General features: G+C 37.8%; 1 protein-coding gene across 25 annotated transcripts in view; it reads right to left on the bottom strand.

The window, feature by feature from the left end:
• CENPC (centromere protein C) overlaps positions 1-25,912 on the bottom strand; it is a 295,773-nt gene that overhangs the window by 22,198 nt on the left and 247,663 nt on the right. For 12 of the 25 annotated variants that reach the window (XM_075203591.1, XM_075203499.1, XM_075203576.1 and 9 more), the window contains 13 exons: positions 24,761-24,826; positions 24,502-24,576; positions 20,844-20,909; positions 20,655-20,729; positions 16,984-17,049; positions 16,725-16,799; positions 13,067-13,132; positions 12,810-12,878; positions 9,140-9,205; positions 8,883-8,951; positions 5,212-5,277; positions 4,955-5,029; positions 4,781-4,855 (listed from right to left, as the gene is read on the bottom strand). In XM_075203591.1, the coding sequence (XP_075059692.1) occupies positions 4,781-4,855; positions 4,955-5,029; positions 5,212-5,277; positions 8,883-8,951; positions 9,140-9,205; positions 12,810-12,878; positions 13,067-13,132; positions 16,725-16,799; positions 16,984-17,049; positions 20,655-20,729; positions 20,844-20,909; positions 24,502-24,576; positions 24,761-24,826 (909 nt within the window). The remainder of the gene's footprint in view (positions 1-4,780; positions 4,856-4,954; positions 5,030-5,211; positions 5,278-8,882; positions 8,952-9,139; positions 9,206-12,809; positions 12,879-13,066; positions 13,133-16,724; positions 16,800-16,983; positions 17,050-20,654; positions 20,730-20,843; positions 20,910-24,501; positions 24,577-24,760; positions 24,827-25,912) is intronic. The other 13 variants (XM_075203471.1, XM_075203491.1, XM_075203462.1 and 10 more) reach the window with 13 other exon arrangements.

The following is a 25,912-nucleotide window of genomic DNA, read 5'->3' as shown; positions in this document are numbered from 1 at the left end:
AGATTATGTAATCATTTTTTGCAGAAGATGGCTTTCTGGGTATGATCATAATTTTCACAACTGCTGATGAGAACCCTTTAGATGTCAAAATCATGGTTTCAATAGCCACGCCATCAAAGCCAACCGACCTAATGAGTGGCATCGAAGAGGACCTTGAGTGAGTAGGTCTGGAAGAAGAGGCAATCAAAATGGGGGTTGTATTGCCATTCCCAGGAGGTCCGAGTACCAAGCTTGAGGCGGCCAGTTTGGGTACACCAGTATGGCCAGTACTCGTTCCCTCTTCAGCTTCTTGAGAACCCTCAGGAGCATTGGAAGTGGAGGGAATAAATAGATTAGATGAAACTTCCATGGAATTACCATGGCGTCCACGAATCCTACTGCAGGATCCTTATATTTTGCAGAGAAAAGAGGAACTTTGGCGTTCAAGTGTGACGCCATGAGATCTATATCTGGACAACCCCACCGTTACACTAGGAGATCGAACACATTCTGATGTAGAGACCATTCTCCTGGGTGAACCTTGTTGCGGCTGAGAAAATCTGCTTCCCACTTTTCCACAATGGAAATGTAGATTGCTGAAATAACAGGAATGTGTCGCTCCGCTAACACAATTATCCTGTTGGATTCCTTCATGGCTCTGGCACTGCGAGTGCCACCTTGATGATTTAACTGCTGTTGCATTGTCTGATTGCACTCTGACTGGTGTTCTCTGCAGAAACACCTGTGCCTGGACTAGCACATTGTAGATGGCCTTTAGTTCCAGAAAATTGATGGGGAGAGACGTTTCCAGAGGGTCCCACGAACCCTGAAATCTGATTTAAGGTGATCCCTTCCCATCCCGACAGACTTCCATCTGTGGTGAAAACTGTCCACTCCCATATTTGGAAGGATCGACCTCTGGAGAGGTGAGACCTGAGCAGCCACCAGGCAAGGGACTGTCTTATAGGAGAGGAAACACTGATCATCTGTCTGTCCAGTTGTAAATGGGACATTGACCATTTTCACACTAGTTCCCACTGAAAAGCTCTTGAGTGGAACTGAGCATAGGTTACTGCTTCGAATACTGAAACCATTGTGTCCAGCAGCTACATACAGCTCCGGAGAAATATTTCTCTTTTCTTCAAGATTTCCCTGATTTTTTTCTGTATTGACTGAATCTTGTCCTCCAGGAGAAATACCTTCTGACACCTGGTATCGAAGTTCAGGCCTAGAAAGTGCATTGTTTGCGCTGGTAATATGAGGACTTTGGTCGTTTTATTATCCAACCATGAGCTTCCAAGAAGGATATGGTTGTTTGAAGATGGTGGGATAGAATATTAGTAGAAGTAAGGATAGGGGAGGTGGGAATGGTCGCACCAAATGATCAGGAGTAGAAATACCCTTATTATATAGAGATTAATAATTGTATAATTTAGTTCTTATGCTCTAGTAAGGGGTGCATCAAAACCCATAGTAATCAGATAACGATAAAGGGAAAGAAAGATTGGTTTTGAGGATGCACTAACAACTCCACATGATTAATTTGTCCAAGATTGTTGGGGATTCTATAATATAAATTATAACTTTTATTTAAATTACTAAAATTATCTAAAAACAGCGAAATATCACCAACAGAATAAAATAGAATAATGAAATGTAATTAAGAGCTGTAATAAAAGCGAGAAACCAGCAGCATGTGAAACCTCAGGGTTGGCAAAACCTAATGTTTGTCTAACTTCCAGTACAAAACCTCAATTCCGTGAACCGTGAATTTATTATCCGGAATAAATGAATCCTTATCACCAGAATCTCTATTAAGTTAAGTTATCCTTCCTCATCCTCAGCTCGTTGCCTAGGGGGTAGAGGAGACACATCAGCGGCACCTGTTGTGTGTTGCGGCTCTTTTGCCGGTAATATGTGAAATAGCCGGCTGGAAGTGAGATGGCCGTTAAAGTAACTCACCCTGGCCAGAGAACTTCTCTTCCTGTGGGAGATGCATAGCAAGGGTGGAGCTACACTCACAGATTTAACTGTATAAGTGCCTAACTCCGGAGACACCAGCTATACCCCTATGTATCGCAGTGTCCCCCAAAAGGATGTAAGAATGTAAGAGAAAACAACATATCTATTCTTGAAATAATTTTTTGTAATTTTAAACAGTTACATTAATAAATATAGATAAGAATGTAAAAAACACTTTTGCATTTTCTATGATTTATAAATATTCCAGTTCTCTACACAGAGGAAAGAACAAATTGAATAAATTAATTTTGTTACATATGAAGATGCATAAGAAACCACTATCTTCCTGCACTAATACTGTGCCATAATGCAGTGTTTCTTAAACCTTGTTTTCCATATCTCCTCATTTTAGCACAGGTATATTCATTAGTGACTGACACATTGTAACAGACCCACAGGTAGTATAATTATTTCCCTTGTCACCTGGAAAACATTAGTGGCAATGAGGTCTGGGTTTGAGAAACACTGTCATAATGGAGACCATGATCATTCCACACTAACTCTCAATCTGTGGCAACCTATCTCCATTTCCCTGTATACATAATAATTCTACACCTGTCACATGCAGTCTGTCCTCATTTAATCAATCACGTAAGTTTAAAGGTCACTGATCTCTCACACGATCAGCACTTCAATGTCCAGACATACACTATATGGACAAAAGTATTCAGACGCTTGAACATTACACCAACAGGGACTGTAATGACATTGTATTCAAATACATATACTGTAATATGGAGTTGATCCCCATTTTGCAGCGATAACAGCTTTCACTATTCTTGGAAGGCTTTCCACAAGATGTTGGGAGTGTTTCTTTGGAAATTTGTACCCACTCATTCTGTAGAGCATTTATGAGGTAAGGCACTTATGTTGGACGAGAAGAACTGGTTCGCAATCTCCGTTCTAGTTCATCCCAAAGGTGTTCGATGGGGTTGAGGTCAGGGCTCTGTGTGAGCCAGTCAAGTTATTCCACACCGAATTCAAACCATATCTTTTTAGTCCTTACTTTGTGCACTGAGGCACAGGCATGATGGAATAAAAAAGGGCTGTCAAAGATGTTTTATTTTGGATGAAGACAATTTATTAATATGAAAATATTTACATTGTTTTATCTTAATTTAGTATATCATTAATATTTGAAGTGGTACTATTATGTCAATTGGAGCCTTGCGTATGAGCTGATGAAAGGGATATGAACAGGAATGAAGGCGTTATTCAAAGAACAGACGTTTCCAATCAAGAAATTTTGAATAAAGACTTGCACAGACTTCTTCAACTTCTCCATTGCATCCAGGAGACTCAAGAGGATCAGGATACGCCTATATACTTTCTCAGCCAATTGTAATATGATATTTGTAAATTGTAGTACAACCTACTTTTGTTGGAACTAAAAGTACGTGTCTGGTCTGTTGAAGACCAGAGTTTTCAGAAATTGAAAATAAGTGATAATGTTATCACAGCGCTAGCTTTTTGTTGTAAATAAACAATGATATAATTTTATTCTTAAGGTCTCTTTTGCTGAAGGAATTATTTTATTACTTTAATAGGGCCTTTCCCAAACTCTTGTCACAAAGTTGGAAGCATAGCATTGTATAGCATTGTAAAAAATGACTTGGTATGCTGAAGCATTATGATTGCCCTTGACTGAAGATAAGGGGCGTAGCCTAAACCCTGAAAAACAGTCCCATACCATTATCCTTCCTCCACCAAACTTCACAGTTGGCATAACGCAGTCAGGTAGGTAACGTTTTCCCCGGGATCCGCCAAACCCAAACTCGCGCATCTGACTGCTAAACAGAAAAGCGATTCATCACTCCACAGAATACGTTTCCACTTCTCAACAGATGAGTGTGTGTGTGTGCTTTACACCACTCCATCCAACACTTGACACTGGTGATGTGAAGCTTGCATGCAGCTGCTCCGCCATGGAAACCCATTCCATTAAGCGCCCGCGGCACAATTCTTGTGTTCAGGTTAATGCCTGTGGAAGTTCGGAACTCTTCAGCTATCGAATCAGCTGAGCGTTGGCGATTTTTACGCACCATACACCTTAGCAGTCGTTGATCCTGCTTTGTGATTATATGTGGTCTTCTCCTTCGTGGTTGAGTTGCTGCTGTTCCTAAACAATTCCACTTTTTAATAATATCACTTACAGTTGACCATGGAATATCCAGCAGGGATGAAATTTCACGAACCATCTTATTGCAAAGGTGGCATCCTATCACAATACCACGCTTGAAGTCACTGAGCTCTTCAGAACGACCCATTTGGTACCACAAATGTTTGCAAATGGAGACTGCATGACTAGGTGCTTCATTTTATACACCTCTGGCAACGTGTCTGATTGAAACACCTCAATTCAATTATTAAAAGGTGTGGCCAAATACTTTATGCCCATATAGTGTGGTATGTGCTGCTGTGAATGTTCCAATCCTCTGCACCAGCTTATTTTATCCCTGCCAACTTCAAAACTAGGAACATCACAGATGATCAAGTCTGTGAAGACTGAATACAGCAAAGTGCTCAAACCCTCTGTATTTAGAAATGTATGGCTAAATCTATCAACTACTCTGGAGCATTAGGATGGGAATGATTGGCATTAATGCAAACCCATGCCCAAAATAAAGGACATGCACACAGCAAAGAAGACAATTCTGCACTTCTGGCACCCACAATCAGCCAATGCTCGCTAGCCTGGGATGGACAACAGATCTTTTAAATTACTGGTACTGATTCATATATTTTGTATTCATATACACAAAAATAAAAAGCAACATACCAGCAAGTGAATCACTTTTTGTATCTGGATCTGAAACAACACCTAATCCATCCAATATAGCTTGGTCATATGGGTCTGAAATAATTAAACAGATATATTAAAATCTGAAATACACATTGGAATGAATTTCAAACTTCAAAGTAGAAAACTACTAGAAGAACGAAAAAAACATACCTGCTAATTCACTATGGTTAGTCTTTTTTGTCTTTTTTCTTTGCCTCTCTATGGTATATTCGTCATCTCCTAGTTCTTCACAAAATAAGACATTTACCATGAATATAATTTAAGTGTGTTAAGCGCTGCACAAATGCCATCGGCAAACATACAGTAAGTCAATTTCTGCAATTGACCTGTTACAATTGTAAAAGTCACAGTTCGAACCATAATTAGGAATCAGAAGAACAACAACAACAACAACAAAAAAACCATACCTGCTGATTCACAGTGGTTAGTCTTTTTTCTTTGCCTCTCTCTGGTATTATTTTCATCTCCTAATTCTTCAAAAAATGTGAAATTAGTCACATATACCATGAATACAATTTGTATGTTAAGTGCAGCACAAATACCAATGATAAACATACATTAGGTTCATTTCTGCACTTCACTGTCAAAAGTCAGTTACAGCTGTAAAAGTCACAGTTCAAAACATGAGTTGGTAACCATTTTCCACAGAAAGAGACCACAGATTAAGTTAAAATAAATGTATCCCATATAGCGCTAAGGCTGTGTACACACTACAGAGGGTCCATCCATTCAGATCTCCATAGGGTTTACAGAGTCACAATCTTTTCAGACAATGGTTATGACATAAAGAGCACAGATCTGAAGGTAAATCTTGTAAAAAGTGTATAGTGTATACACATGAATCGACATACTGATCGGGATTTTCAGCTGTTGGTAAACTCGTTAATGATATTGCATCGGGAAAAATTTTGCATAGTGTGTATCCAGCCTTAGATGTGTGCCTTTTCCTTTTTAACTATTTATTTTCTGTTTCTACTCTACTCCTACATCTAAAAAAATGATATGAACTACTCCATTACTACTACTCTACACAACCTAAGCAAATGATGTGAGAAGGTGGATGTTTCCTTTAAGAATACAAAACGAGTAATGTAATGACAACTGAATACAATACAAAAGAAGAAATGTAATGAGAATTGAAAAAGGCAATGTCTCCAAGATGAGTCAGATCTAAGTATTGTGTTGCGAACTGTGTCACTTCTTTATGTATATATTTTATAAAGAAAACGTACAGTGCTTCCACTGATGACATACAAAAATACAGTAAAATGTATAAAATATATCAAACGTCCTACTTTATAATGTCTCTCTTGCTATAATGCTAGTGTCAGCCCACGATTGAAGCAGACAGTGCAAAGAATGAGCACTGCATTACACTATTCTGTCTCTTTGCTTTCCTAATCAAATGGCTGCTTTTCCAGATTAGTATAAATCCATTGCACTAGTTAAGAGCTACATAATTTTTGTGTAGTGTGATATATGCTGAACAAACACCAATGGATTACATACAGTGGGCCCGGTGCAGAGAGGAACCTACTTCAGGTTGTATGTAATAATTCATACTGTGAACGCCCACAGTAACAATGCGCATATGTGCGTGAAGAGGCGGAGGGAAGCTGAATGTAAATCCAAGCATAATATAGTAAAGACCTGTTTACGTAAAGACCTGTAGAAATACGCATATACGCCTGTTAGGAGGTGTATAATTTGCACCTGCTACAGGATAGAGTCAAATCAGCAATGATGATGATAACTTGGCAGACAAACATGATGCCGATGCAGAGCAAGGCACATCAAGATGTGTATTGCTCAGCATATGGGTAGATATACGCTATTTTGCATGCTCTTCTTTTCTTACGTCCGTTTTACGACCATTTCTGCATCAGTTCATTTATACCATTACAATGGTAAATGTAACAGTTCATACAAAAAAGTTGGTAATAACTTTCCACAGAACGAGACCATTGAGAATCAACATGTAAATAATATTAAATGCATCTTTTAATGGACACTATATGAAATAACTCAACTTTAGATGTGTATAGTGGTGTGCTTCTGTTTTATTTCTACTCCTAATCTGCTTCGATAATCCAAAATGCAAACTTAGCTTGACGGCCATCTTAAACAGAAGTACTGTTTACCAGCTCCTGAAACTCCGATATGTCTATCCAAATATATTTGGGACATTTCATCCCTTGCACTGCTTCGGGAGACAAATTTTAACAGTGCTCTGAACTAGGGCATATCCCACACTACAGCCTGAGAAGCTTGCGCTGCTGTGACTTCTGCCGTCTTCCATCCCTCAGAAGGGACCCGTAAAACTGATGGTCAATTATGGATGACCAAGTTTGGTTCCGCCTTCGCTGTAAACACAGAACTGGGCCAAACGCCACCCACAATTGCGGGTCATTGGAGCAGACTCCTTTACAGACAGCCCTACTTTCGCGGAGCTTCACAACCCTGGTAACATTGTAATATAACCAGCATCCATTAAAGCTGCCCAGATCCAGCGGAAACCACAGGATTCCAATCCACACACCATTTGCTGCACTTGGAGCTCCATCACACTGGCTACCGGGCACCACCAACATACATATGTAATGAAATGCATTGATATGTAAAAAATTGTATTGAATTCTCCAAGATTCAGCGTGAACAATGGCACAAGAGAGACATGCCCTTTTTACCTTTGATATATGCTCACTGCTTAGAGCCCCTAGAGGCTAAAATCCGTGCTAATACTGATTTTTATTATTTTTTTTTTTTAAAGTAATTTTTATTTGGGTTTTTTCAAAAGAAAACGATGAGTTTGAAACATACCAAGAGAATGTACAAACATACTGTATACATATGAAATTCAAAAATGTTTACACACAATAGTAAGAAAGACCAAGATAAATTATCTAAAATCCGGTATGTTATTCATGGAAAAGAAAAATGCTGTTTGTTTTTATTTTTCAGAGGGAGGGGGGAGACGAACAACGGGGCAAGGAAAGGTTTTAGGGATGGGGAGGGGTACAGGAAAATATTCTGCTCATTGTTTTGTGCATCAAATTATAGGGAAGAGGAGCGTTAACCCGTATGGTTATATGGAGATCAAATTAATTTAGGATTTTCTAAAACTTATAAGCGAAGTGATCCCTCTTAAACCTGACGGTGGAACATATCCAAACACCAGAGATTTGTCAAACGGTTGACAAGGGGCTAATACTGATTTTAAAGGGATCCAACTTGATCCCCGCCATTACCATATTTCCACTTTTTAATAATATCACTTACAGTTCACCATGGAATATCAAGCAGGGATGAAATTTCACGAACCATCTTATTGCAAAGGTGGCATCCTATCACAGTACCACGCTTGAAGACACTGAGCTCTTCAGAACGGCCCATTTGGTACCACAAATGTTTGCAAATGGAGACTGCGTGACTAGGTGCTTCATTTTATACACCTCTGGCAACGGGTCTGATTGAAACACCTCAATTCAATAATTAAAAGGTGTGGCCAAATACTTTATGCCCATATAGTGTGGTATGTGCTGCTGTGAATGTTCCAATCCTCTGCACCAGCTTATTTTATACCTGCCAACTTCAAAACTAGGAATATCACAGATGATCAAGTCTATGAAGACTGAATACAGCAAAGTGCTCAAACCCTCTGTATTTAGAAATGTATGGCTAAATCTATCAATTACTCTGGAGCATTAGGATGGGAATGATTGGCATTCATGCAAACCCATGCCCAAAATAAAGGACATGCACACAGCAAAGAAGACAATTCTGCACTTCTGGCACCCACAATCAGCCAATGCTTGCTAGCCTGGGATGGACAACGGATCTTTTAAATTACTGGTACTGATTCATATATTTTGTATTCATATACACAAAAATAAAAAGCAACATACCAGCAAGTGAATCACTTTTTGTATCTGGATCTGAAATAACACCTAAACCATCCAATATCGTTTGGTCATATGGGTTTGAAATAATTAAACAGATATATTAAAATCTGAAATACACATTGGAATGAATTTCAAACTTCAAAGTAGAAAACTACTAGAAGAACAAAAAAACATACCTGCTAATTCACTATGGTTAGTCTTTTTTGTCTTTTTTCTTTGCCTCTCTATGGTATATTCGTCATCTCCTAGTTTTTCACAAAATAAGACATTTACCATGAATATAATTTAAGTGTGTTAAGCGCTGCACAAATGCCATCGGCAAACATACAGTAAGTCAATTTCTGCAATTGACCTGTTACAATTGTAAAAGTCACAGTTCGAACCATAATTAGGAATCAGAAGAACAACAACAACAACAACAAAAAAACCATACCTGCTGATTCACAGTGGTTAGTCTTTTTTCTTTGCCTCTCTCTGGTATTATTTTCATCTCCTAATTCTTCAAAAAATGTGAAATTAGTCACATATACCATGAATACAATTTGTATGTTAAGTGCAGCACAAATACCAATGATAAACATACATTAGGTTCATTTCTGCACTTCACTGTCAAAAGTCAGTTACAGCTGTAAAAGTCACAGTTCAAAACATGAGTTGGTAACCATTTTCCACAGAAAGAGACCACAGATTAAGTTAAAATAAATGTATCCCATATAGCGCTAAGGCTGTGTACACACTACAGAGGGTCCATCCATTCAGATCTCCATAGGGTTTACAGAGTCACAATCTTTTCAGACAATGGTTATGACATAAAGAGCACAGATCTGAAGGTAAATCTTGTAAAAAGTGTATAGTGTATACACATGAATCGACATACTGATCGGGATTTTCAGCTGTTGGTAAACTCGTTAATGATATTGCATCGGGAAAAATTTTGCATAGTGTGTATCCAGCCTTAGATGTGTGCCTTTTCCTTTTTAACTATTTATTTTCTGTTTCTACTCTACTCCTACATCTAAAAAAATGATATGAACTACTCCATTACTACTACTCTACACAACCTAAGCAAATGATGTGAGAAGGTGGATGTTTCCTTTAAGAATACAAAACGAGTAATGTAATGACAACTGAATACAATACAAAAGAAGAAATGTAATGAGAATTGAAAAAGGCAATGTCTCCAAGATGAGTCAGATCTAAGTATTGTGTTGCGAACTGTGTCACTTCTTTATGTATATATTTTATAAAGAAAACGTACAGTGCTTCCACTGATGACATACAAAAATACAGTAAAATGTATAAAATATATCAAACGTCCTACTTTATAATGTCTCTCTTGCTATAATGCTAGTGTCAGCCCACGATTGAAGCAGACAGTGCAAAGAATGAGCACTGCATTACACTATTCTGTCTCTTTGCTTTCCTAATCAAATGGCTGCTTTTCCAGATTAGTATAAATCCATTGCACTAGTTAAGAGCTACATAATTTTTGTGTAGTGTGATATATGCTGAACAAACACCAATGGATTACATACAGTGGGCCCGGTGCAGAGAGGAACCTACTTCAGGTTGTATGTAATAATTCATACTGTGAACGCCCACAGTAACAATGCGCATATGTGCGTGAAGAGGCGGAGGGAAGCTGAATGTAAATCCAAGCATAATATAGTAAAGACCTGTTTACGTAAAGACCTGTAGAAATACGCATATACGCCTGTTAGGAGGTGTATAATTTGCACCTGCTACAGGATAGAGTCAAATCAGCAATGATGATGATAACTTGGCAGACAAACATGATGCCGATGCAGAGCAAGGCACATCAAGATGTGTATTGCTCAGCATATGGGTAGATATACGCTATTTTGCATGCTCTTCTTTTCTTACGTCCGTTTTACGACCATTTCTGCATCAGTTCAATTATACCATTACAATGGTAAATGTAACAGTTCATACAAAAAAGTTGGTAATAACTTTCCACAGAACGAGACCATTGAGAATCAACATGTAAATAATATTAAATGCATCTTTTAATGGACACTATATGAAATAACTCAACTTTAGATGTGTATAGTGGTGTGCTTCTGTTTTATTTCTACTCCTAATCTGCTTCGATAATCCAAAATGCAAACTTAGCTTGACGGCCATCTTAAACAGAAGTACTGTTTACCAGCTCCTGAAACTCCGATATGTCTATCCAAATATATTTGGGACATTTCATCCCTTGCACTGCTTCGGGAGACAAATTTTAACAGTGCTCTGAACTAGGGCATATCCCACACTACAGCCTGAGAAGCTTGCGCTGCTGTGACTTCTGCCGTCTTCCATCCCTCAGAAGGGACCCGTAAAACTGATGGTCAATTATGGATGACCAAGTTTGGTTCCGCCTTCGCTGTAAACACAGAACTGGGCCAAACGCCACCCACAATTGCGGGTCATTGGAGCAGACTCCTTTACAGACAGCCCTACTTTCGCGGAGCTTCACAACCCTGGTAACATTGTAATATAACCAGCATCCATTAAAGCTGCCCAGATCCAGCGGAAACCACAGGATTCCAATCCACACACCATTTGCTGCACTTGGAGCTCCATCACACTGGCTACCGGGCACCACCAACATACATATGTAATGAAATGCATTGATATGTAAAAAATTGTATTGAATTCTCCAAGATTCAGCGTGAACAATGGCACAAGAGAGACATGCCCTTTTTACCTTTGATATATGCTCACTGCTTAGAGCCCCTAGAGGCTAAAATCCGTGCTAATACTGATTTTTATTATTTATTTTTTTTAAGTAATTTTTATTTGGGTTTTTTCAAAAGAAAACGATGAGTTTGAAACATACCAAGAGAATGTACAAACATACTGTATACATATGAAATTCAAAAATGTTTACACACAATAGTAAGAAAGACCAAGATAAATTATCTAAAATCCGGTATGTTATTCATGGAAAAGAAAAATGCTGTTTGTTTTTATTTTTCAGAGGGAGGGGGGAGACGAACAATGGGGCAAGGAAAGGTTTTAGGGATGGGGAGGGGTACAGGAAAATATTCTGCTCATTGTTTTGTGCATCAAATTATAGGGAAGAGGAGCGTTAACCCGTATGGTTATATGGAGATCAAATTAATTTAGGATTTTCTAAAACTTATAAGCGAAGTGATCCCTCTTAAACCTGACGGTGGAACATATCCAAACACCAGAGATTTGTCAAACGGTTGACAAGGGGCTAATACTGATTTTAAAGGGATCCAACTTGATCCCCGCCATTACCATATTTCCACTTTTTAATAATATCACTTACAGTTCACCATGGAATATCAAGCAGGGATGAAATTTCACGAACCATCTTATTGCAAAGGTGGCATCCTATCACAGTACTACGCTTGAAGTCACTGAGCTCTTCAGAACGGCCCATTTGGTACCACAAATGTTTGCAAATGGAGACTGCGTGACTAGGTGCTTCATTTTATACACCTCTGGCAACGGGTCTGATTGAAACACCTCAATTCAATAATTAAAAGGTGTGGCCAAATACTTTATGCCCATATAGTGTGGTATGTGCTGCTGTGAATGTTCCAATCCTCTGCACCAGCTTATTTTATACCTGCCAACTTCAAAACTAGGAATATCACAGATGATCAAGTCTATGAAGACTGAATACAGCAAAGTGCTCAAACCCTCTGTATTTAGAAATGTATGGCTAAATCTATCAATTACTCTGGAGCATTAGGATGGGAATGATTGGCATTCATGCAAACCCATGCCCAAAATAAAGGACATGCACACAGCAAAGAAGACAATTCTGCACTTCTGGCACCCACAATCAGCCAATGCTTGCTAGCCTGGGATGGACAACGGATCTTTTAAATTACTGGTACTGATTCATATATTTTGTATTCATATACACAAAAATAAAAAGCAACATACCAGCAAGTGAATCACTTTTTGTATCTGGATCTGAAATAACACCTAAACCATCCAATATCGTTTGGTCATATGGGTTTGAAATAATTAAACAGATATATTAAAATCTGAAATACACATTGGAATGAATTTCAAACTTCAAAGTAGAAAACTACTAGAAGAACAAAAAAACATACCTGCTAATTCACTATGGTTAGTCTTTTTTGTCTTTTTTCTTTGCCTCTCTATGGTATATTCGTCATCTCCTAGTTTTTCACAAAATAAGACATTTACCATGAATATAATTTAAGTGTGTTAAGCGCTGCACAAATGCCATCGGCAAACATACAGTAAGTCAATTTCTGCAATTGACCTGTTACAATTGTAAAAGTCACAGTTCGAACCATAATTAGGAATCAGAAGAACAACAACAACAACAAAAAAAAAACCATACCTGCTGATTCACAGTGGTTAGTCTTTTTTCTTTGCCTCTCTCTGGTATTATTTTCATCTCCTAATTCTTCAAAAAATGTGAAATTAGTCACATATACCATGAATACAATTTGTATGTTAAGTGCAGCACAAATACCAATGATAAACATACATTAGGTTCATTTCTGCACTTCACTGTCAAAAGTCAGTTACAACTGTAAAAGTCACAGTTCAAAACATGAGTTGGTAACCATTTTCCACAGAAAGAGACCACAGATTAAGTTAAAATAAATGTATCCCATATAGCGCTAAGGCTGTGTACACACTACAGAGGGTCCATCCATTCAGATCTCCATAGGGTTTACAGAGTCACAATCTTTTCAGACAATGGTTACGACATAAAGAGCACAGATCTGAAGGTAAATCTTGTAAAAAGTGTATAGTGTATACACATGAATCGACATACTGATCGGGATTTTCAGCTGTTGGTAAACTCGTTAATGATATTGCATCGGGAAAAATTTTGCATAGTGTGTATCCAGCCTTAGATGTGTGCCTTTTCCTTTTTAACTATTTATTTTCTGTTTCTACATCTAAAAAAATGATATGAACTACTCCATTACTACTACTCTACACAACCTAAGCAAATGATGTGAGAAGGTGGATGTTTCCTTTAAGAATACAAAACGAGTAATGTAATGACAACTGAATACAATACAAAAGAAGAAATGTAATGAGAATTGAAAAAGGCAATGTCTCCAAGATGAGTCAGATCTAAGTATTGTGTTGCGAACTGTGTCACTTCTTTATGTATATATTTTATAAAGAAAACGTACAGTGCTTCCACTGATGACATACAAAAATACAGTAAAATGTATAAAATATATCAAACGTCCTACTTTATGTCTCTCTTGCTATAATGCCAGTGTCAGCCCACGATTGAAGCAGACAGTGCAAAGAATGAGCACTGCATTACACTATTCTGTCTCTTTGCTTTCCTAATCAAATGGCTGCTTTTCCAGATTAGTATAAATCCATTGCACTAGTTAAGAGCTACATAATTTTTGTGTAGTGTGATATATGCTGAACAAACACCAATGGATTACATACAGTGGGCCCGGTGCAGAGAGGAACCTACTTCAGGTTGTATGTAATAATTCATACTGTGAACGCCCACAGTAACAATGCGCATATGTGCGTGAAGAGGCGGAGGGAAGCTGAATGTAAATCCAAGCATAATATAGTAAAGACCTGTTTACGTAAAGACCTGTAGAAATACGCATATACGCCTGTTAGGAGGTGTAGAATTTGCACCTGCTACAGGATAGATTCAAATCAGCAATGATGATGATAACTTGGCAGACAAACATGATGCCGATGCAGAGCAAGGCACATCAAGATGTGTATTGCTCAGCATATGGGTAGATATACGCTATTTTGCATGCTCTTCTTTTCTTACGTCCGTTTTACGACCATTTCTGCATCAGTTCATTTATACCATTACAATGGTAAATGTAACAGTTCATACAAAAAAGTTGGTAATAAACTTTCCACAGAACGAGACCATTGAGAATCAACATGTAAATAATATTAAATGCATCTTTTAATGGACACTATATGAAATAACTCAACTTTAGATGTGTATAGTGGTGTGCTTCTGTTTTATTTCTACTCCTAATCTGCTTCGATAATCCAAAATGCAAACTTAGCTTGACGGCCATCTTAAACAGAAGTACTGTTTACCAGCTCCTGAAACTCCGATATGTCTATCCAAATATATTTGGGACATTTCATCCCTTGCACTGCTTCGGGAGACAAATTTTAACAGTGCTCTGAACTAGGGCATATCCCACACTACAGCCTGAGAAGCTTGCGCTGCTGTGACTTCTGCCGTCTTCCATCCCTCAGAAGGGACCCGTAAAACTGATGGTCAATTATGGATGACCAAGTTTGGTTCCGCCTTCGCTGTAAACACAGAACTGGGCCAAACGCCACCCACAATTGCGGGTCATTGGAGCAGACTCCTTTACAGACAGCCCTACTTTCGCGGAGCTTCACAACCCTGGTAACATTGTAATATAACCAGCATCCATTAAAGCTGCCCAGATCCAGCGGAAACCACAGGATTCCAATCCACACACCATTTGCTGCACTTGGAGCTCCATCACACTGGCTACCGGGCACCACCAACATACATATGTAATGAAATGCATTGATATGTAAAAAATTGTATTGAATTCTCCAAGATTCAGCGTGAACAATGGCACAAGAGAGACATGCCCTTTTTACCTTTGATATATGCTCACTGCTTAGAGCCCCTAGTGGCTAAAATCCGTGCTAATACTGATTTTTATTATTTTTTTTTTAAAGTAAATTTTTATTTGGGTTTTTTCAAAAGAAAACGATGAGTTTGAAACATACCAAGAGAATGTACAAACATACTGTATACATATGAAATTCAAAAATGTTTACACACAATAGTAAGAAAGACCAAGATAAATTATCTAAAATCCGGTATGTTATTCATGGAAAAGAAAAATGCTGTTTGTTTTTATTTTTCAGAGGGAGGGGGGAGACGAACAACGGGGCAAGGAAAGGTTTTAGGGATGGGGAGGGGTACAGGAAAATATTCTGCTCATTGTTTTGTGCATCAAATTATAGGGAAGAGGAGCGTTAACCCGTATGGTTATATGGAGATCAAATTAATTTAGGATTTTCTAAAACTTATAAGCGAAGTGATCCCTCTTAAACCTGACGGTGGAACATATCCAAACACCAGAGATTTGTCAAACGGTTGTCAAGGGGCTAATACTGATTTTAAAGGGATCCAACTTGATCCCCGCCATTACCATATTTCCACTTTTTAATAATATCACTTGCAGTTCACCATGTAATATCAAGCAGGGATGAAATTTCACGAACCATCTTATTGCAAAGGTGGCATCCTATCACAGTACCACGCTTGAAGACACTGAGCTCTTCAGAACGGCCCATTTGGTACCACAAATGTTTGCAAATGGAGACTGCATGACTAGGTGCTTCATTTTATACACCTCTGGCAACGGGTCTGATTGAAACACCTCAATTCAATAATTAAAAGGTGTGGCCAAATACTTTATGCCCATATAGTGTGGTATGTGCTGCTGTGAATGTTCCAATCCTCTGCACCAGCTTATTTTATACCTGCCAACTTCAAAACTAGGAATATCACAGATGATCAAGTCTATGAAGACTGAATACAGCAAAGTGCTCAAACCCTCTGTATTTAGAAATGTATGGCTAAATCTATCAATTACTCTGGAGCATTAGGATGGGAATGATTGGCATTCATGCAAACCCATGCCCAAAATAAAGGACATGCACACAGCAAAGAAGACAATTCTGCACTTCTGGCACCCACAATCAGCCAATGCTTGCTAGCCTGGGATGGACAACGGATCTTTTAAATTACTGGTACTGATTCATATATTTTGTATTCATATACACAAAAATAAAAAGCAACATACCAGCAAGTGAATTACTTTTTGTATCTGGATCTGAAATAACACCTAAACCATCCAATATCGTTTGGTCATATGGGTTTGAAATAATTAAACAGATATATTAAAATCTGAAATACACATTGGAATGAATTTCAAACTTCAAAGTAGAAAACTACTAGAAGAACGAAAAAAACATACCTGCTAATTCACTATGGTTAGTCTTTTTTGTCTTTTTTCTTTGCCTCTCTATGGTATATTCGTCATCTCCTAGTTCTTCACAAAATAAGACATTTACCATGAATATAATTTAAGTGTGTTAAGCGCTGCACAAATGCCATCGGCAAACATACAGTAAGTCAATTTCTGCAATTGACCTGTTACAATTGTAAAAGTCACTGTTCGAACCATAATTAGGAATCAGAAGACGAACAACAACAACAACAAAAAAAAACCATACCTGCTGATTCACAGTGGTTAGTCTTTTTTCTTTGCCTCTCTCTGGTATTATTTTCATCTCCTAATTCTTCAAAAAATGTGAAATTAGTCACATATACCATGAATACAATTTGTATGTTAAGTGCAGCACAAATACCAATGATAAACATACATTAGGTTCATTTCTGCACTTCACTGTCAAAAGTCAGTTACAACTGTAAAAGTCACAGTTCAAAACATGAGTTGGTAACCATTTTCCACAGAAAGAGACCACAGATTAAGTTAAAATAAATGTATCCCATATAGCGCTAAGGCTGTGTACACACTACAGAGGGTCCATCCATTCAGATCTCCATAGGGTTTACAGAGTCACAATCTTTTCAGACAATGGTTATGACATAAAGAGCACAGATCTGAAGGTAAATCTTGTAAAAAGTGTATAGTGTATACACATGAATCGACATACTGATCGGGATTTTCAGCTGTTGGTAAACTCGTTAATGATATTGCATCGGGAAAAATTTTGCATAGTGTGTATCCAGCCTTAGATGTGTGCCTTTTCCTTTTTAACTATTTATTTTCTGTTTCTACTCTACTCCTACATCTAAAAAAATGATATGAACTACTCCATTACTACTACTCTACACAACCTAAGCAAATGATGTGAGAAGGTGGATGTTTCCTTTAAGAATACAAAACGAGTAATGTAATGACAACTGAATACAATACAAAAGAAGAAATGTAATGAGAATTGAAAAAGGCAATGTCTCCAAGATGAGTCAGATCTAAGTATTGTGTTGCGAACTGTGTCACTTCTTTATGTATATATTTTATAAAGAAAACGTACAGTGCTTCCACTGATGACATACAAAAATACAGTAAAATGTATAAAATATATCAAACGTCCTACTTTATAATGTCTCTCTTGCTATAATGCTAGTGTCAGCCCACGATTGAAGCAGACAGTGCAAAGAATGAGCACTGCATTACACTATTCTGTCTCTTTGCTTTCCTAATCAAATGGCTGCTTTTCCAGATTAGTATAAATCCATTGCACTAGTTAAGAGCTACATAATTTTTGTGTAGTGTGATATATGCTGAACAAACACCAATGGATTACATACAGTGGGCCCGGTGCAGAGAGGAACCTACTTCAGGTTGTATGTAATAATTCATACTGTGAACGCCCACAGTAACAATGCGCATATGTGCGTGAAGAGGCGGAGGGAAGCTGAATGTAAATCCAAGCATAATATAGTAAAGACCTGTTTACGTAAAGACCTGTAGAAATACGCATATACGCCTGTTAGGAGGTGTATAATTTGCACCTGCTACAGGATAGAGTCAAATCAGCAATGATGATGATAACTTGGCAGACAAACATGATGCCGATGCAGAGCAAGGCACATCAAGATGTGTATTGCTCAGCATATGGGTAGATATACGCTATTTTGCATGCTCTTCTTTTCTTACGTCCGTTTTACGACCATTTCTGCATCAGTTCAATTATACCATTACAATGGTAAATGTAACAGTTCATACAAAAAAGTTGGTAATAACTTTCCACAGAACGAGACCATTGAGAATCAACATGTAAATAATATTAAATGCATCTTTTAATGGACACTATATGAAATAACTCAACTTTAGATGTGTATAGTGGTGTGCTTCTGTTTTATTTCTACTCCTAATCTGCTTCGATAATCCAAAATGCAAACTTAGCTTGACGGCCATCTTAAACAGAAGTACTGTTTACCAGCTCCTGAAACTCCGATATGTCTATCCAAATATATTTGGGACATTTCATCCCTTGCACTGCTTCGGGAGACAAATTTTAACAGTGCTCTGAACTAGGGCATATCCCACACTACAGCCTGAGAAGCTTGCGCTGCTGTGACTTCTGCCGTCTTCCATCCCTCAGAAGGGACCCGTAAAACTGATGGTCAATTATGGATGACCAAGTTTGGTTCCGCCTTCGCTGTAAACACAGAACTGGGCCAAACGCCACCCACAATTGCGGGTCATTGGAGCAGACTCCTTTACAGACAGCCCTACTTTCGCGGAGCTTCACAACCCTGGTAACATTGTAATATAACCAGCATCCATTAAAGCTGGCCAGATCCAGCGGAAACCACAGGATTCCAATCCACACACCATTTGCTGCACTTGGAGCTCCATCACACTGGCTACCGGGCACCACCAACATACATATGTAATGAAATGCATTGATATGTAAAAAATTGTATTGATTTCTCCAAGATTCAGCGTGAACAATGGCACAAGAGAGACATGCCCTTTTTACCTTTGATATATGCTCACTGCTTAGAGCCCCTAGTGGCTAAAATCCGTGCTAATACTGATTTTTATTATTTTTTTTTTAAAGTAAATTTTTATTTGGGTTTTTTCAAAAGAAAACGATGAGTTTGAAACATACCAAGAGAATGTACAAACATACTGTATACATATGAAATTCAAAAATGTTTACACACAATAGTAAGAAAGACCAAGATAAATTATCTAAAATCCGGTATGTTATTCATGGAAAAGAAAAATGCTGTTTGTTTTTATTTTTCAGAGGGAGGGGGGAGACGAACAACGGGGCAAGGAAAGGTTTTAGGGATGGGGAGGGGTACAGGAAAATATTCTGCTCATTGTTTTGTGCATCAAATTATAGGGAAGAGGAGCGTTAACCCGTATGGTTATATGGAGATCAAATTAATTTAGGATTTTCTAAAACTTATAAGCGAAGTGATCCCTCTTAAACCTGACGGTGGAACATATCCAAACACCAGAGATTTGTCAAACGGTTGTCAAGGGGCTAATACTGATTTTAAAGGGATCCAACTTGATCCCCGCCATTACCATATTTCCACTTTTTAATAATATCACTTGCAGTTCACCATGTAATATCAAGCAGGGATGAAATTTCACGAACCATCTTATTGCAAAGGTGGCATCCTATCACAGTACCACGCTTGAAGACACTGAGCTCTTCAGAACGGCCCATTTGGTACCACAAATGTTTGCAAATGGAGACTGCATGACTAGGTGCTTCATTTTATACACCTCTGGCAACGGGTCTGATTGAAACACCTCAATTCAATAATTAAAAGGTGTGGCCAAATACTTTATGCCCATATAGTGTGGTATGTGCTGCTGTGAATGTTCCAATCCTCTGCACCAGCTTATTTTATACCTGCCAACTTCAAAACTAGGAATATCACAGATGATCAAGTCTATGAAGACTGAATACAGCAAAGTGCTCAAACCCTCTGTATTTAGAAATGTATGGCTAAATCTATCAATTACTCTGGAGCATTAGGATGGGAATGATTGGCATTCATGCAAACCCATGCCCAAAATAAAGGACATGCACACAGCAAAGAAGACAATTCTGCACTTCTGGCACCCACAATCAGCCAATGCTTGCTAGCCTGGGATGGACAACGGATCTTTTAAATTACTGGTACTGATTCATATATTTTGTATTCATATACACAAAAATAAAAAGCAACATACCAGCAAGTGAATTACTTTTTGTATCTGGATCTGAAATAACACCTAAACCATCCAATATCGTTTGGTCATATGGGTTTGAAATAATTAAACAGATATATTAAAATCTGAAATACACATTGGAATGAATTTCAAACTTCAAAGTAGAAAACTACTAGAAGAACGAAAAAAACATACCTGCTAATTCACTATGGTTAGTCTTTTTTGTCTTTTTTCTTTGCCTCTCTATGGTATATTCGTCATCTCCTAGTTCTTCACAAAATAAGACATTTACCATGAATATAATTTAAGTGTGTTAAGCGCTGCACAAATGCCATAATTAGGAATCAGAAGAAGAACAACAACAACAACAAAAAAAAAACATACCTGCTGATTCACAGTGGTTAGTCTTTTTTCTTTGCCTCTCTCTGGTATTATTTTCATCTCCTAATTCTTCAAAAAATGTGAAATTAGTCACATATACCATGAATACAATTTGTATGTTAAGTGCAGCACAAATACCAATGATAAACATACATTAGGTTCATTTCTGCACTTCACTGTCAAAAGTCAGTTACAACTGTAAAAGTCACAGTTCAAAACATGAGTTGGTAACCATTTTCCACAGAAAGAGACCACAGATTAAGTTAAAATAAATGCATCCCATATAGCGCTAAGGCTGTGTACACACTACAGAGGGTCCATCCATTCAGATCTCCATAGGGTTTACAGAGTCACAATCTTTTCAGACAATGGTTATGACATAAAGAGCACAGATCTGAAGGTAAATCTTGTAAAAAGTGTATAGTGTATACACATGAATCGACATACTGATCGGGATTTTCAGCTGTTGGTAAACTCGTTAATGATATTGCATCGGGAAAAATTTTGCATAGTGTGTATCCAGCCTTAGATGTGTGCCTTTTCCTTTTTAACTATTTATTTTCTGTTTCTACATCTAAAAAAATGATATGAACTACTCCATTACTACTACTCTACACAACCTAAGCAAATGATGTGAGAAGGTGGATGTTTCCTTTAAGAATACAAAACGAGTAATGTAATGACAACTGAATACAATACAAAAGAAGAAATGTAATGAGAATTGAAAAAGGCAATGTCTCCAAGATGAGTCAGATCTAAGTATTGTGTTGCGAACTGTGTCACTTCTTTATGTATATATTTTATAAAGAAAACGTACAGTGCTTCCACTGATGACATACAAAAATACAGTAAAATGTATAAAATATATCAAACGTCCTACTTTATGTCTCTCTTGCTATAATGCCAGTGTCAGCCCACGATTGAAGCAGACAGTGCAAAGAATGAGCACTGCATTACACTATTCTGTCTCTTTGCTTTCCTAATCAAATGGCTGCTTTTCCAGATTAGTATAAATCCATTGCACTAGTTAAGAGCTACATAATTTTTGTGTAGTGTGATATATGCTGAACAAACACCAATGGATTACATACAGTGGGCCCGGTGCAGAGAGGAACCTACTTCAGGTTGTATGTAATAATTCATACTGTGAACGCCCACAGTAACAATGCGCATATGTGCGTGAAGAGGCGGAGGGAAGCTGAATGTAAATCCAAGCATAATATAGTAAAGACCTGTTTACGTAAAGACCTGTAGAAATACGCATATACGCCTGTTAGGAGGTGTAGAATTTGCACCTGCTACAGGATAGATTCAAATCAGCAATGATGATGATAACTTGGCAGACAAACATGATGCCGATGCAGAGCAAGGCACATCAAGATGTGTATTGCTCAGCATATGGGTAGATATACGCTATTTTGCATGCTCTTCTTTTCTTACGTCCGTTTTACGACCATTTCTGCATCAGTTCATTTATACCATTACAATGGTAAATGTAACAGTTCATACAAAAAAGTTGGTAATAAACTTTCCACAGAACGAGACCATTGAGAATCAACATGTAAATAATATTAAATGCATCTTTTAATGGACACTATATGAAATAACTCAACTTTAGATGTGTATAGTGGTGTGCTTCTGTTTTATTTCTACTCCTAATCTGCTTCGATAATCCAAAATGCAAACTTAGCTTGACGGCCATCTTAAACAGAAGTACTGTTTACCAGCTCCTGAAACTCCGATATGTCTATCCAAATATATTTGGGACATTTCATCCCTTGCACTGCTTCGGGAGACAAATTTTAACAGTGCTCTGAACTAGGGCATATCCCACACTACAGCCTGAGAAGCTTGCGCTGCTGTGACTTCTGCCGTCTTCCATCCCTCAGAAGGGACCCGTAAAACTGATGGTCAATTATGGATGACCAAGTTTGGTTCCGCCTTCGCTGTAAACACAGAACTGGGCCAAACGCCACCCACAATTGCGGGTCATTGGAGCAGACTCCTTTACAGACAGCCCTACTTTCGCGGAGCTTCACAACCCTGGTAACATTGTAATATAACCAGCATCCATTAAAGCTGCCCAGATCCAGCGGAAACCACAGGATTCCAATCCACACACCATTTGCTGCACTTGGAGCTCCATCACACTGGCTACCGGGCACCACCAACATACATATGTAATGAAATGCATTGATATGTAAAAAATTGTATTGAATTCTCCAAGATTCAGCGTGAACAATGGCACAAGAGAGACATGCCCTTTTTACCTTTGATATATGCTCACTGCTTAGAGCCCCTAGTGGCTAAAATCCGTGCTAATACTGATTTTTATTATTTTTTTTTTAAAGTAAATTTTTATTTGGGTTTTTTCAAAAGAAAACGATGAGTTTGAAACATACCAAGAGAATGTACAAACATACTGTATACATATGAAATTCAAAAATGTTTACACACAATAGTAAGAAAGACCAAGATAAATTATCTAAAATCCGGTATGTTATTCATGGAAAAGAAAAATGCTGTTTGTTTTTATTTTTCAGAGGGAGGGGGGAGACGAACAACGGGGCAAGGAAAGGTTTTAGGGATGGGGAGGGGTACAGGAAAATATTCTGCTCATTGTTTTGTGCATCAAATTATAGGGAAGAGGAGCGTTAACCCGTATGGTTATATGGAGATCAAATTAATTTAGGATTTTCTAAAACTTATAAGCGAAGTGATCCCTCTTAAACCTGACGGTGGAACATATCCAAACACCAGAGATTTGTCAAACGGTTGTCAAGGGGCTAATACTGATTTTAAAGGGATCCAACTTGATCCCCGCCATTACCATATTTCCACTTTTTAATAATATCACTTGCAGTTCACCATGTAATATCAAGCAGGGATGAAATTTCACGAACCATCTTATTGCAAAGGTGGCATCCTATCACAGTACCACGCTTGAAGACACTGAGCTCTTCAGAACGGCCCATTTGGTACCACAAATGTTTGCAAATGGAGACTGCATGACTAGGTGCTTCATTTTATACACCTCTGGCAACGGGTCTGATTGAAACACCTCAATTCAATAATTAAAAGGTGTGGCCAAATACTTTATGCCCATATAGTGTGGTATGTGCTGCTGTGAATGTTCCAATCCTCTGCACCAGCTTATTTTATACCTGCCAACTTCAAAACTAGGAATATCACAGATGATCAAGTCTATGAAGACTGAATACAGCAAAGTGCTCAAACCCTCTGTATTTAGAAATGTATGGCTAAATCTATCAATTACTCTGGAGCATTAGGATGGGAATGATTGGCATTCATGCAAACCCATGCCCAAAATAAAGGACATGCACACAGCAAAGAAGACAATTCTGCACTTCTGGCACCCACAATCAGCCAATGCTTGCTAGCCTGGGATGGACAACGGATCTTTTAAATTACTGGTACTGATTCATATATTTTGTATTCATATACACAAAAATAAAAAGCAACATACCAGCAAGTGAATTACTTTTTGTATCTGGATCTGAAATAACACCTAAACCATCCAATATCGTTTGGTCATATGGGTTTGAAATAATTAAACAGATATATTAAAATCTGAAATACACATTGGAATGAATTTCAAACTTCAAAGTAGAAAACTACTAGAAGAACGAAAAAAACATACCTGCTAATTCACTATGGTTAGTCTTTTTTGTCTTTTTTCTTTGCCTCTCTATGGTATATTCGTCATCTCCTAGTTCTTCACAAAATAAGACATTTACCATGAATATAATTTAAGTGTGTTAAGCGCTGCACAAATGCCATCGGCAAACATACAGTAAGTCAATTTCTGCAATTGACCTGTTACAATTGTAAAAGTCACTGTTCGAACCATAATTAGGAATCAGAAGACGAACAACAACAACAACAAAAAAAAACCATACCTGCTGATTCACAGTGGTTAGTCTTTTTTCTTTGCCTCTCTCTGGTATTATTTTCATCTCCTAATTCTTCAAAAAATGTGAAATTAGTCACATATACCATGAATACAATTTGTATGTTAAGTGCAGCACAAATACCAATGATAAACATACATTAGGTTCATTTCTGCACTTCACTGTCAAAAGTCAGTTACAACTGTAAAAGTCACAGTTCAAAACATGAGTTGGTAACCATTTTCCACAGAAAGAGACCACAGATTAAGTTAAAATAAATGTATCCCATATAGCGCTAAGGCTGTGTACACACTACAGAGGGTCCATCCATTCAGATCTCCATAGGGTTTACAGAGTCACAATCTTTTCAGACAATGGTTATGACATAAAGAGCACAGATCTGAAGGTAAATCTTGTAAAAAGTGTATAGTGTATACACATGAATCGACATACTGATCGGGATTTTCAGCTGTTGGTAAACTCGTTAATGATATTGCATCGGGAAAAATTTTGCATAGTGTGTATCCAGCCTTAGATGTGTGCCTTTTCCTTTTTAACTATTTATTTTCTGTTTCTACTCTACTCCTACATCTAAAAAAATGATATGAACTACTCCATTACTACTACTCTACACAACCTAAGCAAATGATGTGAGAAGGTGGATGTTTCCTTTAAGAATACAAAACGAGTAATGTAATGACAACTGAATACAATACAAAAGAAGAAATGTAATGAGAATTGAAAAAGGCAATGTCTCCAAGATGAGTCAGATCTAAGTATTGTGTTGCGAACTGTGTCACTTCTTTATGTATATATTTTATAAAGAAAACGTACAGTGCTTCCACTGATGACATACAAAAATACAGTAAAATGTATAAAATATATCAAACGTCCTACTTTATAATGTCTCTCTTGCTATAATGCTAGTGTCAGCCCACGATTGAAGCAGACAGTGCAAAGAATGAGCACTGCATTACACTATTCTGTCTCTTTGCTTTCCTAATCAAATGGCTGCTTTTCCAGATTAGTATAAATCCATTGCACTAGTTAAGAGCTACATAATTTTTGTGTAGTGTGATATATGCTGAACAAACACCAATGGATTACATACAGTGGGCCCGGTGCAGAGAGGAACCTACTTCAGGTTGTATGTAATAATTC

This window comes from Mixophyes fleayi, chromosome 1, assembly GCF_038048845.1.
Source record: "Mixophyes fleayi isolate aMixFle1 chromosome 1, aMixFle1.hap1, whole genome shotgun sequence".
Classification (NCBI taxonomy): domain Eukaryota; kingdom Metazoa; phylum Chordata; class Amphibia; order Anura; family Limnodynastidae; genus Mixophyes; species Mixophyes fleayi.
The sequence above is the reverse complement of the archived record's forward strand: the minus strand, read 5'-3'. Positions and strand labels throughout refer to the sequence as shown.